Source organism: Solenopsis invicta, chromosome 12 (genome assembly GCF_016802725.1).
Source record: "Solenopsis invicta isolate M01_SB chromosome 12, UNIL_Sinv_3.0, whole genome shotgun sequence".
Classification (NCBI taxonomy): Eukaryota; Metazoa; Arthropoda; class Insecta; order Hymenoptera; family Formicidae; genus Solenopsis; species Solenopsis invicta.
In genome coordinates, this window is record NC_052675.1 from 17,192,438 (window position 1) to 17,212,080 (window position 19,643).

Genomic DNA, 19,643 nt, shown 5'->3' on the forward strand with positions numbered 1-19,643 from the left:
TTTTTTGTAAGATAAGTATTTTTACTTTTTTAAGAAATGTCTTATTTGTTGAACAATACATTAGCAATATTGATACATACACTAAGAAAAAAAGTTGTTAACTTGACTAAATTTTTCAACTCGATTAAATTTTTTCATTTCAAGTATTTATGCATTTGACGTGAAATATTTGAATTTTAGTTATATATTTAATCTAAATGCAAAAATTCTTGAACTGAATAAATTCAATAAAGTAGAAAAATTTAGTCAAATTAATAACTTTCTTCTCAGTGTATAAAAAAAGAATTAATAATTTCTTAAAAACAATGGCAAAAATTTTATTTAAAAAATACTGCTTTACTACTCTTCTAAAATATTGTAAATTTATTTAAAATTATACACTTTTTTATATTCTTATTATAATATAATAAGCAAATACAAGTCAAAGAATATTAAACGTGTGTATACTTCTTCGACTTCTTTATAAAAAAAAACATTATTATAATTATTTGCTAAATTACTAAAATTGTCTTGGAATATTTCAACACATCTTTAAAATCACGTTTTTGCATCTTGCACTTGACTTCTCTCCGTTACCGAAGCAAAAATGCAAAAAATATTCGTCCTTTATAGTGATCATTTACTCGTGAGGCATATCAAAGATTAGATGAAGCGATAATATCCACAGGTGGACCACATACAGTGGTTCCCCTTTCTATATTTATATCGTATATACAACACACATCAGTGGGCCCTTAAGATTTATTACGCACTCGTAATTACGACGACGGACCCCTGGGCTTCGCTTAATAGAACTCCATGAGCATTCTAATCGATGGGCATTCTAATCTATCGCAGTCACGGCGTGAATCTCGAAGAGGATTTTGTATGCAGGTTGCGCGTGATTGAGTTAAGTAGATCCCAATCTCCTACGATCATTCTTCGGTAATTATCATGGTAAAATAATAATTTATGGATATTATAAATATCATTATCTTTTAATAAAAGTTTCATATTTTCGCAATATTTCTCATTATCTTTTAATGTAAAATATTATGGGATTTTATTTTTTAAATATACATTTGCATAAAATATTGTAAAAAAAATAGATATATAATAGTCTCGTTTTAGATAAATATAACTTTTAAAATAATTGCTTAATTTCTCTTTTCGTAATAATTCACGACGCCAACGGAAGCCCATTCCAATGAAAATTTCCGTTGTCAACTTTTATGAAAATTTACAGTTCTCTTCTCTAGTCAAGTTCGCAATTTGTATATTCACGTTACCGTCTTTGTATTCCGCTCGTGGAGTAAAACGGCACACATATATATATATATATATATATATATATATACGCGCGAAGTCTTCCATTCAAACGAACGCTAGGTATACAATTTGGTGTGTACTATAATATATCGTAGTTGCCGGAAACAGACGGAAACAATATCTTATCGCAGGTGCAGACTGACTGTATACCCCATTTATTTCGAATGACGAACTAGTGTCTAATTATGCAGACGAATGCCTTTTGTCGCTGCTACTTGTACTCACTCATCCGAGAGAAACTCGTCGTTGACAAACATTCTGAATGTTTCAGGTATTCCGCTTGTCATTTGCCTAGCATGACTCGACACTTATAGATATTCAAAGAGACTACGCTATTGCTTAGAATCTCCGAAAATTCGTTGGAAAATGATTTTGCTTCAGCAAAACAAAAATTTTAACGATTTAAATGTGTCAAAACAAAAGATCTTTTTGATGTAAGGAGAAATTGAATTTTTTTTATAATCAAAATAAATGACGTCATAAATCTAGCAAAACAATTGCTTACTAGATGTTTATGATGTTACACATTTTGATTATAAAAAATCCAATTTCTTTTTTAACACATTTAAATCGTTAAATCTTTTGTTTTGTTGAAGCAAAATTATTTTTTAACAAATTTTCGGCATGATGTAATGTGTTCAGTTTCATGTTATTGAAAAAATAAAAAAAAATATATATTTTTGATACTAAAAAAAAAGAAAACAAAAACGTCATCTTTTTCAAGAGAATACAAAATGCGTACTTGTTATTTGTATCCGACTTTGTATTCCAACCCAGTGAATAATAAAAATACACGCGCATGAAACTTTTATAACGCAACGAGTCAAATTTCTAAGCCATAACGGGTATTTCCATATTCTTCTGTACGAGGGATTCGCCCCGTCTCGACGGCACGTGCTCTTCGCGAGGCTTCGCGCGAGGAAAAAATACGTTGAGGAAATTCTTCTCATAGATGTCAGATAGCCATCATCTTCGCCATGTATCGACATCGGGGTTCCACCTAACGCTGAGTCGAACGATACCAGATGGGGCCCACACTGCGCGTTTCACCACCATATGGGCAGGTGCCAAGACCGTTTTTACATGCGCGTAGGCCGGTGGTAATGGTAGTGGTAATGTCGCGACAGACAGACAGACAGACATTCGAATACGAGAGATACACGAGAGACATGTGCACGCGAGCGCACGCGAAAAAGTACAGGACAGGAGAGCTCGCGCGCTCGCGCGCGCGCGTGCAGCATGGCAACAGCCTGTATGCAAATGAATGCATTTTTATACCTAGCTAGTACAATGCGCCGCACCCCCCCTCGGCGAACCGTTAAAAGTAAAAACCTGCTGCCGCTGCTACTGCTAGTGCTGCTGGTAAATCGCTTTTACACATTGCCCCAGACGCGATTTTGACCGCGGGACTTTTCAGGAAGTTTCGTTCAGGGTCAAGATCAAGATCGGGAGACATGCGTACATCTACGTTGCGCTTTCCCCCGAGATTTAAATAGAGCATCTATTTAAAATATATTTTATATTTAAATCCAGCCATAAATATTTACGTAACTAATAAAGGTTTTTGAAAGAAAATTTCTTTTTACGCAACGCGACGTAGCAATACGCGAATTATGAAAGATCAAGAATATGGATTTGTTTAATTAATGTTCTTTTATTTTATTTTCAATATTAAAGCTTTTATTAATTTTAATATTGACACTACTTTTTAATATTGAAATCTGATTTTAATACTCTGTTGTAACACGATATTGTACTAAAGTAATAATACTGAATCTGATATTTGTTGCAAACTCTATAAAAAATAAAAAATTGTATCATTTCTGGAATATCCTGTGCAAACAAGAGAAATTAATAACGTAAAGATATCCGAATCGGATTAAACAAAAATGTGAATAAAGTGTGTTCTCGTTATTTTTTATCTGCAAAACTAATAAAGGCTTCTGTTCGAAGGAAGAGAGATCGATTAGTGAGAAATATAGTTTTAATATTTTTACAAGAACCGACCTGGAGATCAAACGAATCTCAATGTTCGAAAGTATTGGCTACCGCCAATCCGGAATACCCAATTTATGGGAATAATATCATGTTCAAAAGAAGGACCTAGATTCGACCCGGCGGCAATCGTGCGATGAAGCTGCACTCATGCGAGCTAATCGAATCAGCAATTTCGCGAGTCAGCGGCTGCATGCGCAGCGACCAACAGCCACAGAGCTAAAACGAAACAATAATTCAGTCCGTACGCTCGACCACGTCCTTTTTTTTTCTCCTTAACCGTCGTGTTCACGCTCGATTCTTCTCGCCTACGAAATTACGCTCCGGGAAGCGAGTGAGAGAGGTACCTCGGTTTTAGGGGCCGTTTAAAGGATCGTTAAGCACGCGGTGCCTAGGCAAGTGCTAACTCGTGAAACCGTCTCTCAGGTGTACGGCGTCTTTCACCTGTTTCACTATTTCCCGTATGTCGCGACAGGTGCACACCTCGCTATCTCTCTTTCTTCCTCTCGATTTCGTCGCGAGGTTTTCTGTCGTGTATCGTGTCGTGTACGCGTTTCTCCTTACATAATTAGGCGCAAGCGATCACGCCGCTTTCGGCCGGAAGGCCGATAGGCGGACCCGAGATGTCGACCTTATCGAGACTTAGCGAGACCCAACGACTTTCCCATTCACGTGTATTCCTGTATACGTTTTACGTACTATATACCGTACGCGCGCGTCGTGGATTAATGACAGGCCGGTCCGGCCCTCTCACTTCCTCCGCACGAAGGAAATAGTTAAATTGGATGTGAAGGACTCTTTAATGAAATGTTATTACCGCAGAACACGCGGGGGGAAAGTGACGTGTTGAGGTGAAAATAATCGTTTCGTGGCTTTGCGGTTTCCGGGACACTTGACATGTATTAGAGTTAAAAAGGCTGGCAATTCACACATAAACAGAATAATCTAGGAAATTAATCGTGCTCAACGTTGGAAACACGCTGTTTTGCTCCAATGAAAAGTTCAACGAATATATAAGTCGCGCTTAAAAATATAAGTCACGCAATTTTACGAGACACACGAAGAGAATAATTTATCTAGATACGGATCAGAACATAATTTAACGTTGGACTACTAAAATAATTATGTTCAAGACGTTCAAGCATGATAACACTGCTACAAAGAGTCTCAACGTTCTAGCAGTCAGCTTAAACGTCCGGTATAAATTTTTGGTTGGTTCAACATAATTATTTTCAGATCTGTATTTCAGCAAAATTGTCCTTTCCACAGGATCTATACTTTATATCAACTTACGTTGATTTTGAAATTTCCTGAGGCACCAATTACAAAACTTTCCAATTGTTTTTAAAATCGTCCGTTATCATTTTCTTTCTCTCTTTTCTCGTTTAGCATCTAGAGATGCTGAAGTGGACGGTTTCGAGATCATTGTCGACAACCAGTTCGACACCCCACGGTCCGCCCACCTTGAACAAGCCTCCCCGCCGACCTTTCCGAGACTTGTCCAACACACCGCCGACTTCTGCTAGCTGCCGTACTAGGCAGGTATCTACTCAGAATGCATCGAACACGTCCAGAACGCCGGCTCGGAGGAGAAGGTGTAGGAGCAGCGGAACTGACTTGAGAACGTATTTTCAGGTAACATAAAGTTCAGCTCTTCTTTGTCTTATAATAAATCATTAAATCGTGTATAAAAGAAAGGACTATCTGCAGGACAAAAAGATATTCTCGTTTTAAGAATAGCTATGTTTTCGAAATGTTAAATATTCAAATGAGATTACATAGCATTTAACAGAAATATAAATTGTTTGGACGAAAAATTTTGTATAGCGTTTCACCAAGCAAAACACATTTTCATTATTCAATAACAATTTTTATAGATCGAGAGGAAAAAATATCGGATAGAAAAAAATAACATCTTCAAACATCAAAATTTTTTGATACTATTATTAAATATATTAGCTCTATCGCTATTATAATATTGAAATAAAACTATAATATGTATATAAAGAAAATATTTTAATACGTTGCTGTAATTTAAGAATTTAATAAATTTTTTGAAAAAGATTTAATTATGGATAAGTAAAATTATCAAAAGTTTTAATTTGATACTAATGTTTGAGATGCTGTTTTTTCTGGAATAGCAAAGATATATAACACTTAAAGAAATGCGATAGCTTTAATATTAAAATACAATAGTAACGTTAGAGCTTTAAAAAACGCTAAATTCCTCATTTTTCGTTAATTGATATAGCGTCGATGTTTTTTAATAAGAAAAGTGTTCTCTTAATACGTTTCGCAGGCAACGAAACCACATTTGAGGTCAAGTAAACGTCAGTCCGTGTCACAAGAAACGGAGAATTCTCCGGTATCCGAGAGCTTCTACCAAAGTACACCGAGAGTAGACACTGACATCGGACCGCTCACGTATTATCCACCCGGTAGCAAGTGCTCCACCGCCCTGACCCTACCGACGGACCCTACGCTCTTCATGAACAGTCGCACCAACTTCCAGAGCGACAACGAGCTACCGCAGAATGTTGTCAACGAGGCGCGAGCGAATCTGCAATCACATGTTTCCGACTTCTTTCAGCAGATTTCGATGGCGACCAGTCCCGAGGACGTGATGGAGGCGGGCTCGATGCCCCTAGGTACAAAGACCAAAGTATACTCCCAGAACGTCGAGCAGAAGGCGCGACTTGTGAGGACGCCGTATTTACCAAAGTTGGCGAAGATTACGAAGATTCATGCTCGATGTCGGACACCGTATCATACTAAACTCGTTCAAGCAATCAGTCCCTTCAAGTCGAAAGCAACTCAAGGACAGACGCCGCTCGTCGGAAAGCTGTCAAGTCTCACCATAGATCAAGACTTACCGAAATACGAGAATATGGACAACACCGTCACGGAGGTGCTTCACAGGTGAGATGATAATGTATATAGTTAAAGAAGTAATAATATTGATATACTCGTAATAGATAAAGTAAATATTGATTTAAATTTTTGATTTGCTATTTTTTTTTGTTATACAATTTTGATTAAACTGAATTTGGCATAAAAGGATGTCACAGTGTTAAAAGAGATACACACATACACTGTTAAAAATGCCATAAAATTCAATGCATTTTAAGTACATTTAATGCACATTAAATTAAATGCACCTATATAAAGCTGAAAAGCATGTGCATGAAATTTAATGCACTTTTGACAACATTAAATTTACATTAAATGTATATCAAACGTTTTTAATGTACCTGCGTGAAATTTCCTTCCGTTACATTACGTTCAATTCTGCTGCCGATTATTAACGGTGTTTTACACACACGGAAAAGAACGGTTTTACTGAAGTATCTAAAAGTTTATCTAGAAAGAAATTTTGTTGGACTCTAAAATTAATTATAAAAGACGTGATAAGAAATGCGCATGATAAGAAATCCTGCAAAAAGTTTTCACATTCTAGCAATCAACTTGAGCGTTGGACATAAAATTATTTTAATGGTCTAACAAAATTATTGTTAGATTCGCATCCAGCTAAATTTTTAGATACTTAGCAAAACGAGAACCGTTCTTTCCATGTATGAAAGTAATAAGAAAATATTATAACGTAATGCTTCAAATGAAAAAAAAATTGTCTATAATATGCAGAGAGCAAGAGGTCAACTTTGGAAGCAAGACCGTAGCTGAAATTCTCCTGGGCGACGCCGAGGAAAGGAACAAGATTCTAGAGGCGGCATGTGAAAAACGACCGGATTCGAAGATGACGGATCATACGTACGAAACTATCGCGGAGATAATAGAAGAAGAATCGCCGGCGCGCAATGACAGCTCTATATCGTCGGTTAGTCAACTCCTGGAGGACCCTTCACCGGTATCCTGGGCCTTCACGTCGCCTTTGAACGACCTCGATGGTGAGTTCACATTAAAGAGGCAACGTGGAATTCGCCGGAAACGTCCGCGAAAAGACGGTGACAAAGAGGTGGACGGCAAACGAGCCAAGAGAACGTGCAGTCCTTCGATAAAGGAGAATCAGGTCACGCTAGTCGAAGCCATCAATCCGAATGTGAAGAAGCTCGTGTTAGAGACGGATCTCGATTCGACCTTGGACGAGAAGCATGTGCCGGCCACGAAAACGTCCTTCTACAGCGTTGAAGACCGTAAGGAGGACGACATTAGCAGGAAGACCAGTTCCTGGGACCTTGACAGCCCGAAGTCGTCCATGATGGATGATCTGCATAGCTCGAAATCATTCGTCACTTCTGTGTCGACAACTCCGGAGGTCCCCTTGGTCGCGACTGTCAGAAGATGTTTGAAGTTCAGTCCCGAGGGCGAACTACCGACGAGATCCAATTGTTGCGGATCAATCGAAATTGAGTGCTCCCTCGTGGCGGAGCATATACATGTCCGAGGTGAGTTTGTATTTATTTTATAAATATATATATTAATTGCAGCTGATGGGGATGTAGAGGAGAATGCGAATATATTCACCAAATGAAGGGAGGGAAATTTTAAAAACACTGAGTTTAAATAAAATATTGTAAATTTATCTTTTAAACTAATGGACAATGATATAAATTATATTAATACTAAATTCATAAATATTAAAGTATTTTTAACATTGAAAAAAGTAATAATTTTACACAGTATTTGTCTAAAAACATTTACGATATAAAGCTCTTAATGTGGAAATGCAATCGAAGATTAACAATAACGATCCAATAACAAACTACTTTTTATATGAAAAAAAGAAAAAGAATTTATTAATTATCGATTAAATAATCACTTTACTAGCCGAATCGGATTTTATTAGTAATCTCAAAGTTACAAAACTCATTAAAATAATTATAGACGTTAATAAAGAAAATTGATCTTGAAAAGTACAGATTCAAATTCTAGACTGTCCTTTATTTTTTCAAGAGAAATATTCGTTATTCTCCAATCGTGTCTAACCAGGGGGTAGCTCGCCACCCTCGCACACCCCTGAAATTTCGCTGCCACGAGACATGCGCCAGTTGCGTGTCGCGAGAGGAGGTGCTTCGAGGGCGCTCGGCACTCCGCACTCGGCATAATACTGTGCCAGTAACCCACAGGCCCTCCCGGCGACTCAATTCCGGTTAGTAAGCCCATCGACATTGATCAACGTTGCGTTGTCCTTGCGTAAACAGTCACGAGCCCGTCCTGGTTTCTCGACTACGAGACTCGACCGCCGTTGATTCCGCACTCTTTGCCGAATCGTTCTTTCCCCCGTTTACAGTGAAACGCGTCGCATTCGGTCGATGCGCCGCTCTCGCTGACGCGTCTAGCGATTGTCTCACGTAGAATCGGTTAATCGAGTCTTCTTCGAGACTGGTCCGGCGGGATTTGCTTCTCGTGACGTCATAAACTTCCTTCGTCATCCTCGGAAATCCCCGTTTTATTTTTCGTGTACGAGGGTGAGTGGGCAAACGGGGTGAATCGGTGCACGAAAGTAACGTCGACACGATTCACTCTCCTGGAAATCTCGCTCGCATTACGTATGCCGCGGTGCTTTTCGGAGTAAACATTTCCCGTACGGATTTATCTGCTTCAGCAAAAGGGATTTATTAGCAGCGATGATTATGGTGATGTGTGCGCGTGTATGTGTGCGTACGTGCGCGTATTTTTCTTGCAAATTAATCCTACTCGTCGACTTAGCGCCGAGTTACGGCATTGCTCGAGGCATGATGCGACGGTGCGTGGTAATCGCCGAAAAGTGGATCGCGCAATGCGAATCCTCGGCACGGATGGAGCCAGTGGCGAATGCCGCATCGGTCAGACGTACTCGGACGCAAGTAGTGAGTGCCGCGGTACAGTCGGCCGTAAGAGAGAGCCCGGAGCGTCGATTCTCCGGGATCCTTCCTGTCCGCAGTGCCGTCGCACAATGCAAAGCTTGACAAATATATTTTACTCGATTGCAAATATTTTGCTTCCCTTCAAGACGGTTTAGTCCAATTAGATTGAAGTCTAACGTTCAGTTTTAAAAGGTTTTAAGGCAATTCATATGTATTCACATGGGAATTCTGCTGTATAAATTAGATCTAATTGGTGATTAAAGCAGAAAAAAAAGTAGTCTCAACCTTTCCAAGTTACTGAAATAATGACGGAATATAATTATCTCTGTATACTATTTGCATGCATTAAAATAAAAATCAACATTAAATAACGAAGTAAATGTTAAAGATCGGGATTATGTTGTCTATCCTTTTATCTAAAATGTACGATATATACGCGCGTTATTTAAAGTTTTCTTCTAAAGATTTAAAAATAATAGTTATTAAGTTAACGTCCAAAAATGCAAAGCTAGACATTGTATCCTATATTTTTACACTAAAGAAAAAATTACTAAATTTTGATAAATATTTATATTCGAATAATATTAATAAAATTTATTACTAAATGTAAATTATATATTTAATACAAAAATCACTATTTTAAGTTTCTCTTATAGAGAAAATATTTACGTACAGTACATAAATATTTCATTACTAGTACTGTTCGAATAAATATTTATAAATATTTAAAATTAGAGATTTTTTTCTCAGTGTAATTAAAGAAAATACCTTTTCTTTTACGAGTAATGTTACTTCAAATTAGGCAATTAAAACACTGTTGTAGCATTACTGCTAATTTCTGTAAAGTCGCGGAAACGACAATGATAAGATCTGTAAATGTTGAATAATTGCAAAGCAGAGTAATTGGGGTAAATTAAAATGAGCATACATCCAAATTAAATGTAGCGGAACTTGCGACAAGCAAAGGAAACTTGTAAAATATGCTTTACTGCAGAGAGTTTATTACTACACACATTTGAATGCTATATATATTACGAAGATCCTTGACATCTTCTTGATCTTTCTAAAAGTTTTTATATATAAAGAGAAACATAGTTATAGCTGTTGCGTAGTCGCTTTTACAGCCATAATTAAAAACCAGACGTTGTTATGTCGTAATGAGTTATAATGAGCTTTGACCTTAATTACTGATAACGAAAGTATCAGATGGAATTAAGAGAACTTTAATTATTCTCGATATTTTTATTCCTCACTTTCTCATTCATTATGCTTTCGCCTTTATTATTCTATTTTATCACCGATAAAACCTGAAGTGAGTAAATGGAATGCGAGGGGTGAGGTGAAAATGAAGTAGGGCAAAGGTCATAACAGCCTACCGATCTTTTTCATCACATTATCGGACAATCCTTCTTTTTATACCGTGCGAACATAAATCAAAAGAACCTCTAAAAGCTACCAAGGTGATTACATCTATATGAAGTCTTCAATCACACATTCAACATCTTACGTCGTTCGTTATTAAAAATGCTGTTCTATTGTCATATTATATATATGCATTCTACGTTAAAAATTGATCTAATGATTATTCTCTTCATTACATTTGTTACAAGCTTGGATTCGATTAAGAGTGAGAGTGAAAGTGAGAGTGAGAGAGAGAGAGAGAGAGAGAAGAAAAAAATGTTATTTCAAGTTCCTTATTTTTTGAAAACCACATAAATATAGTCTTATTAATTTTCATAATCATTACCGTTCTATTTTATTTGTATATCACTGACAGCAGTGGAGACTCTCTTAAACAAAAATGCACGTGTGCTTTTACACACCAGTCACTTATATTCTTGCTAATACTTGTAATCTACTTTAAAATAAAATAAAACTTCTGAAACTTTTGTATAATACAATACAACGAAGCATGTATGTTTTTCATTTTTTTTTATTCACAAAATTTGATCATTCTCGCAGTGATAAGGTGCAAGGACCTGAGGCGGGCGTACGAAGGGCCGGTGCATGCGTACGTTAAAGCAAGTCTGAAGAACACCAGCGGCGAGGGAGTTGTCAAGAGGACCGCAGTTCACCGCGCTACGCCGAATCCGGTGTTCCGTGAGACCCTCATTCTTCCGTGCCCGGCATATAATAGTCACTGTACCGGTCACAGGCCCACGTCCCTGGACATCGCCGTCTGGCACCGGGATCGTCGTGCGAGGTGAGCATGCTCCGCAGAAATGAGAGAGAGAAAAAGAGTGGAGGGGAAGGAGGTTTACGATGCCTAGGGTGCAAGAGGATACTGACGCAGATTAAGTCCGTAAATCTCGCGAGGCCGCGGCGAACGCGCTAAAGTTTCATGCGAATCTGACGTCTCGTTCCCTGGAAATTTATTTATTAACACAAGTATCTCGGCTTTGTTACGAGAAGATTAATTGTAATTTTCTCAGGAAATCCGTAGGTGAGAGATAGTTGGTGGCATGCTGATTAATTAAAAATTATCAAAGGAGTTGGGAAAATTAGATAACAATGAACTAATATTTTTTTAAATAAGGAAACAAATTTAGAGAAAATTTAACTATAAAATGAATTTTGTCCTCAATTTTCTTAAAAAAAAAAACCCCTAATTATTCAATGCGATAAGCAAGTGAGGAAGATTGATTTCAATGCAAGTAATTAATAGAATGATTAACTACCACGATTCTCTCTCTCTCTCTCTCTCTCTCTATTTCTCTTATCAGGCGAGACTCCATTAATTATTATGTTCATTAGTCCGATTAATTGACTTCGTTCTTATTTTATTATATTTCTGCGTTAAATAATTTATACGCAACTGAAAGACTACACGAAAAGCACAATTTTACTAAAATACAATTATAAAAGTAATTATGTTAAATCATTAAAAAAATTTTATGCTTGTTTTTTACCCATCTCATAGTTAGCGATTAATTTTTAAATAACGAACAGCATATTTAACTTGATTTGCAATATTCTTGTGTAATATTAATTTCTCTGGAAAAAATAAAGTACGAAGAACAACAGAATAAACTCAGCGCGAATTCTGGAAGAGTTTACAATTGGAAAACAGGTTGCCGCGATAAGGCTTGAGCTGTTTCACTCGTTCCGAATGGACAGAGCGAGGGAGATAGAAATTAACTTCGGTCAGCGAGTCGGCCACGATTTAAATGGTCCCGATAAAGTCTCGTAAACGATACGTCGTTAACTTATGTGGCTTAACAAGCACGTGATGCCTCGTACCGTGTACGAGATAGCGATCTCTCGAGGTATTGCCGCGGCGGTACGGCGTGGGAAATCCCGTGAAATTCGGTAAAGCGGGCACGAACCGCACGACAGCCACAACTAGTCCGTAGAATTTATGTCAGTGGAGCAACGAATTTATCTGTCTCGTATCCTCCTTCATCTTTTCTTCATATTATTTATGCGCCTGTATAAATCCGCTTATTTACTTATACCCATCGGCCGATCATTTACCTACGATTATAATATCTTTGCAGAAAAGGAAAATGGGTTTCTCCCTCTATGATATTCGATCGACGATTGATCCCTTTTCTTTTTACTGTCTCTCGACCTTGGCTTGTTTGTTCTTCGGATTGTCCAATCGAAGCAGTCAACCTAATTTTAAGCTGCTCCGAGAATTTTTCATATTGGAAAAATCCATCCCGACGAAGCATCGTTTTCGCTAAAACACGTTCCTCAAACATGAATATTTGAATCATTTTAGCTTGAATTAATCACAATTGTGTAAACATTTATTTTACAACAGTTTTTTTTGCAGTCAAGATTTTTCGTATATTTATTTGAAATGTTTTCGTACATGTGGAGACTCGTTTTTTTTTTCTTTAGGGAAGTGTTTGCGTTACATATAAATTAAATTAAATTCTTTCGTCACAACTTGACAGTTTTACATTTTATTAAGTTACTTTAATACAAAATTGCTCTGGCTACAAAATTAGAAATGTCTCATTTAGCATATTTTTAATATCTCTGAAATATTACAGATGTAAATTATTATCGTTAAGCAAACTGTCTTGTTTATAAAGTCTCCTTCGTAAAATGCGCCGCTGCACAATATTTGATTTGCTCGGCTTATAATTTCATATACTTGGTTTAGATTAAAGGCTTAGATAGATTTTCAGCAATGCAGGAAATTACGCAATTCCGAACCGCGTGTGTCTCCTCGGTCGATGGTCCGTCCGAATATCTAAACTATTGTAATTTCTGGGGGTATCGCGAGGGTTTCCCCTTTTGCGGTAGGAGGGGAATCGATTCCCTCGGATCATGCGCACCGCGTCCACCACGTGTATTTCTCACCCTCTTTCCTCCTTTCCTCGTTTTCGCATGCAGTACGTATATACGCGAGACATTACGGTCACGCTGCTATGTACACCGCTCGCGGACTGACAACACTTGTATACGGCATATGTATCTACATAAACGTATTTCCACGTATTTTGCGGCCTTACTTCGAACAGAAGAGAAATTTATACGTGCTTCCGTTTCCGCCTGTTTCAGACGTAGCGAGTTGCTAGGCTGCATGACTCTTCCTCTGCCTCTGTCCCAGGATAAGGTAAATATCACGAAACTTCGAGTATATATTCGAAATGTTCGATCGAGAGACATCCGCTCTCAATTCACTTCGAGTACACCATACATCGAGAAGTATATCTAGACGTCCACTAAAGTTTGCTGCTATATTAATTCTCCAAGTGTCTCCAAAAAGTTTCTTGCTATATATTATTAAAAAGTTCACGTTTTCTTCGAGGGGGAGAGTAAGTATATCGAAACATTAAGTATTCACTTGATTCTCGATTGGAAACGTCTCCTGCTGATTTATTTTAAGTGTATTGTATCGCCGAATGCGTCTAGACGTCTACTGAAGTTTTCTGCTATATTGATCTTTGAATATTGCAGTGACGTCTGGAAAGTTTTTTCTTCTTTTTTGTTATAAATTATTGAAATCTTACAAAGAGAATGTGAGTGCATAAGAAACTTGAAATGGTTATTTAAGATGTTCGGAATATTCTGTAGATGTTAAATACTAATATTAATTCTCAAAAGCATAATATTAATACATATATTATGCAATAGCATGATACAAAATTTTTAGATAATTAAACAGATTCTTTCATATTAAGTGGATTATTGGCTTTGAGTACAAGCATTATCTAATGATATCCTAAATACGTTCACTTTAAAACAAATACGTTTAATTACGTACAAGCATTTTAACTACAATATTACAGACTTTTCTATTTTGACATAACGATAAGAATCATTACCAAGTTATCATTACGCAAGTTCTGTGGCAATTACGTTTTAAAAAAAGCGACCGTCTCAATACATTAATTTAAATTAAATTGATTTTTCGCTAAACCTTGAATCTATTTCTTAATCTATCGATCTGTCAATTATTTCGTGAAATCAATTTTTGTAACGAAAATTTAACGGAGCACAATTTCCAATTACTAATTACTGCGATGCTTTAGTTTCTTTAATTTTTATATTTCTTTATTAAAATCTCTAAATTCAGAGATAGAATAAAAAATATATCTAACAAGCGTTCGCATTTTTTGACCGGGAGAATTAAGAGAAAAGGAACGATTTGCAGGAAGCGACATGGCACCCTCTCGAAGCCGGATCCGTCCGAAATACGAGCACCCCTTTCGCGGGTGTATCTCAAGACTGCGTCGTGTCGCCACCGTTATCCAAGGATGGCGAGTCAGATAATAACAACTCAGGCACGGATGATTTAATGTATCTGAGGCATCTGGAGCTAGAACCACTTGATCCTCTGACAGGTCTGCCTCTGCACCCGGGTTTCGCCGCGAAAGGTGGCAGAACGCCTTGTACTATCACGAGAAGGCTGATTAGGCAAACTTCAGTCAACCAGGTGCGTAGACAAAAAATTACACACTTTTCTTTTTTTTCTCATTCACGCGCAATTAGAAGAAAGATTAAAGATAATTTAATTAATATTTGCCCTACTAATATGTTTATCAGTAAGTTTGCTTAATTAACTTCCCTGACCAAATGTTTTATCATTCATCTGTCAGATTCCATGGGGATTTTCGCTATCGTGGGGCAGGCCACCGCGAGTGGAGCGCGTGGACCCTGGAAGTCCGGCGGAACGTTCCGGCTTACGGCCGGGTGATCACGTGGTGTTCGTTGAGACGATGAACGTCGTAACGAGACCACGAGACGAAATTCTGGGCCTAATCCAGGCCGCCACGAATCAACTGGTGCTGGAGGTGTATCGTAAAGGAGGTGTCTCGTCCGGTGCCCAGCACAGGCCCAGCTCGGTGAACGCTACTCTTGAGCCACCGGTCCCCGCCGCCGCTCCCAACGTCCAGCACGTCACGTTCACCGCCGAGGTCGGTACCGGCGTCCTCGTGTGAACGTACCCAAGTAGCGGTATTAATAGTATATTCATCGGTACCTTGATTACGAAGAAGCATCACGTCGAATAACGATGACGACATGAAAATTGACGTGTGACGCTATATCTACCTGTCAATTATTTGAGACAGAAAACGATTCATTCTCCTGTATTCAATGTATGTCTTGATTTTTCTTCCGACAAAGTATTTGCACCTTTGAAGTTTAATTTCTGAGAATATTGTTAATTTTAATTACTTATAATTTGAATACGTTTCGTAAGAAATAACTTCAGTTAAAATACCTATAAGCAAAAAGTGAACCGCTAGATTCAAAATACTCGTATAAAACTTTTCAATTGCTACGATTCTGTCTAACGATTCAAGATACCGACAAATATAGTTAGTACAATATGACGAGTACCGCTATTAACGTCACTGAAATTTACGTTCGTCATTAAAGCACAATTACGTGGATCGTAAATTAATCGAAGATTGAAAGTGTGGTAAAAAGAAAAGCTCCCATTCTAACCAAATCGGTCGAGCAGAAAAATGCGTCGAACGTTTAATTGCAACATGAAAAAGATGATATCGTAGGAGGAATACGTAACTTTTCAATTATTTTCAACGTAGAAAAATATAGATATATATATATTTTTGTAATTGCTATCAATATGCTGAATTGCGTCGTCTCTAAGTGTTAATGCTACTTTACAAAACTATGAACTTGCAGATGAGTTTGATAGTACATTTTTGTTCAGTATCGTTGCAGTTTTGTAAATCTTATTTCAAATAATCGGGAAGATGTGTGATAATTGACATAAGAGCTCGAATGATACAACACTGCAAGATCTAATTCTGCAAACTCGCTTCTATGATTGCTATTAATACTCTGGAGAACGCGGTAAATGTCTGGCACGAGTGTATAGTCGGCCGTTTTGTAAAATTTCGAATCGTCTATTATTACTTTCTTTTTTGGACACGCCTGTGAATCGAAAAGACGTTGCAAAATTTAACGTTAAATTAGAGTCATGTTTAGGATCGTCGAAAAATTTTATATTTTTATAAGAAACTATCATTATAGCGGGAATATACGAATTTATTAGATGCGTTATCAGCGTGCGTTAAGAGCTTATTTTTTCGTTTTCGTCACAAGAAGAGTGCGAAGAGCGTCACACACCTGTGAATATTGTTTTTTTTTCTTCTTTTAACTTTCTTTGTACTTTACTTGTAGCGGAGCGTGTAGTGTATAGCGCGCGCGTTTCTCACGTGAGAGATGCCGTTTAAGTTATGATACGGTTATGTTTTGTACCTTGATCAGGTTGCTCTTTTTTGTTGCCAACAAGTTTTGTTTCCAACCATGCATTATGTTTTTTTATTGTATCCCTATCGCCTCCTTATCCTGAAGATTTTGAATCATCACACGTTATCTTATAAGTTCGATCACCGAATTATTTTGACTTAATTATCAGTCATGTAAAAATTAATTTCTTTAATTGTCCATGCAAAATGTTTCTCGTCTCGTTATCGACAGATAGACATTCTTAAGGTCTGTCCATATTATTTCATGTCAAATTAAAAAACTAGATATTGTTCGAAATTATTTCAAGTACTTCAATATCTTCAAAAGTTATTTTTACTTTCATTTAATTATCATTGTCTGTATAATACAGACCATTGATCAAAGAATACTTTCACAACACAAATTATTAATGAAAGTTATAGTCTTCTATATATAAACAAAAATTACGGGTTTCGTCTCAGAATGTAAAATTCAGACAAAATGCGAAAATTGCTGAAATCTACTTAAAAAAAATATATAAAAAATAAGCATCTATTTTGATTCGTTGTAAAAAGTCGTCCAAAATTTTTTCGCGATTCGGTTCAAATAGGTCTTTCCGAGCCTAGCACCTGACGCGCCACCCGAAGAGGAATTAACCGTACGTGAGACCAGGTACTGGGGTGTTCTGAAGAGCGGTCACACGCGCTTTATGATCCCGCTGTGCGAGCGACGCGACGTCCTGTCGGCGACGGACTATCTGATCCTATTTCAAAATTTGGATGAGCTGCTCAAATTGTCCGAAGAAATCAGGGACGAGGGCGGCGGTGTCGACAGCTATCTCTGTAGAGTTCCTAAAATCACAGCTGCCTACCGAAGATACCTCAGTGGCCTACAACGTGCCTGCTGTCTGCTGGTTGCTCTCAGACGAAACTCGGCCTTCGCCAAGTTGGTCTGCGAGCCCGCGGTGCCGCAAAAACGACGCCCTGATCTCACCGGGGTGTTGCTTCTACCCTTAGAACACTACAGGTTGGCACGCTAATTTGTGTTCCCTTTATAAGGAGATGTTATCCGCTTGTTCGTCACTTTAATTTAATAAAAACCATATTCTGGTACGAAACGAGCTCGATTAAGTTAAAGCGCACTGAAAGTGCAATTTTGTTAAAAATATAGAATACAGATATAGAAATAATTATGTTGGATCGTTAAAATAATTACGTTGGACTGAACAAATTTGATAAATATTACTAATAATTGATAAATATTACTAATAATTGATAACTTTATCAAATCCTTTTTTTAGTGCGATGTAATTATTTTAATAATGATTATTTTAATGGTGTTTCGATTAAAAGACAAACGATTAATAGAATTTTATACATTGCGGTATAGATTTTTAATTTTGTTATTTTGTTAAAAACTTTTCATATTTTCAATAATTCTATTATAGATTTTTAAATATATCCTTGCAATAAAAATGTATTTATCAAGAAAAGTTTCAGTAATAAATATTACTAAAAGATTTATGAAAATAATTTATATTTTAATATTTTGTAAATATTTCATTTCAACAAAATCTTATTATATTGTGTACGATTTAATTTAGAAACTTAAATTAAAACTTGAATAATCATTACTAATGGTCAAAACTGTAGTTACAGTGAATTTCTAATATAAAGTGTAATCTCTATCGGCATTTTATAGTATCGAAAAAGAGAAAACCGTACCGTTTTCGTAGTAAATTCGTGCTTGCAGAGAGATGACGAGATTGTTGGGTCAGGCGTCCCCGCGAAATTGCCAGCAAGCAAGAGATTTGGCCCAGGGCTACAGAGAAGCTACGGCTAACGCGGGTGTTATGGAACCGCCACGGGACACCGGAAGGCCCCTGTTAAGTTTACAGGAAGTAGAATCTCGATTGGTATTTGCGAGATGCAAGCCGTTTACCTTAGCGATGCCGGGAAGACGATGGTGAGCTTTAGTGCTTTTTTTTTAACTTCTTGACACTTTCACGAATAACTTTATACATGACTTTACTTTACAAATAAAAAATAAAATTTTATAGTAAATACTTTGTTTATATTTCAGGAATCAAAATTCATGATAAATACACAGAAAAAAAATAGTATCAAATTAATAATTCATTGTTTCATATATAAGCAAAAATATAAAATTTTCCTGGTAGAATTTATAACCTTACACAGACATAACTTGCTTACACAAAGAAAAGAATTTTCTTTATTTAAGCAAAATTATGTCTGTTTAAGATTATAAATTCTTCCAAGAAGATTTTATATTCTTGCTTATATGTGAAACAATGAATTGTTGATTTAATAATAATTTTTTTCTGTGTAGTGACTTGTCAATTATTAATGAATCTATGCTTTATGTAGGCTTTTCGGCGGAGCTCTCGCTAAGGTTGAAGGTCGAGCGCGTCTACAACCGTCCTGGGCACTGCTCTTGACTGATCTTCTAGTGTTCGCGCGGGTATCGCGGGACCGCGTACTCTTTGTAACCGAAGAACCTCTACGATTGTCCAGCATCGCTGAGGCGTGCTTCACCGTGCGAAAGAGACCGACGGAGTTTCGGTTACAGGTCGCCATACATCCAAACGGCAACGTGGACAACGGTCACGCCGGAACGATAAACAGCGGGGGTTGCAGCCCACACAGTCGACCCCGAAGACGCGTTCTCATCCTTCGAGCGCCCACCGCGGAGCTCAAGGCCGTCTGGCACAACCTTCTTCAACGGCAAATGTGAGTGGTGGACTCGGCGCGAAAGCACGTCTCGTGTGTGTCTCGCGGAATATTTTGTCGGCAAGCGAGGTGTAAGCGGAGAGCTGCGTAGAATGGACCAAGTAGAATTCATGAGCACCAATTTTCG

General features: G+C 37.3%; 2 protein-coding genes across 6 annotated transcripts in view; one reads left to right on the top strand and one right to left on the bottom strand.

The window, feature by feature from the left end:
- LOC105195972 (paired mesoderm homeobox protein 1) overlaps positions 1-19,643 on the bottom strand; it is a 71,262-nt gene that overhangs the window by 41,187 nt on the left and 10,432 nt on the right. The window lies entirely within an intron of this gene.
- Positions 1-19,643, top strand: part of LOC105195973 — a 30,528-nt gene that overhangs the window by 7,484 nt on the left and 3,401 nt on the right. For all 3 annotated transcript variants that reach the window (XM_026133436.2, XM_011161654.3, XM_011161655.3), the window contains exons 2-11: positions 4,693-4,938; positions 5,603-6,222; positions 6,946-7,706; positions 11,070-11,310; positions 13,623-13,677; positions 14,719-15,000; positions 15,164-15,481; positions 17,377-17,792; positions 18,519-18,731; positions 19,154-19,516. In XM_026133436.2, the coding sequence (XP_025989221.1) occupies positions 4,702-4,938; positions 5,603-6,222; positions 6,946-7,706; positions 11,070-11,310; positions 13,623-13,677; positions 14,719-15,000; positions 15,164-15,481; positions 17,377-17,792; positions 18,519-18,731; positions 19,154-19,516 (3,506 nt within the window). In that variant the 5' untranslated portion in view covers positions 4,693-4,701. The remainder of the gene's footprint in view (positions 1-4,692; positions 4,939-5,602; positions 6,223-6,945; positions 7,707-11,069; positions 11,311-13,622; positions 13,678-14,718; positions 15,001-15,163; positions 15,482-17,376; positions 17,793-18,518; positions 18,732-19,153; positions 19,517-19,643) is intronic.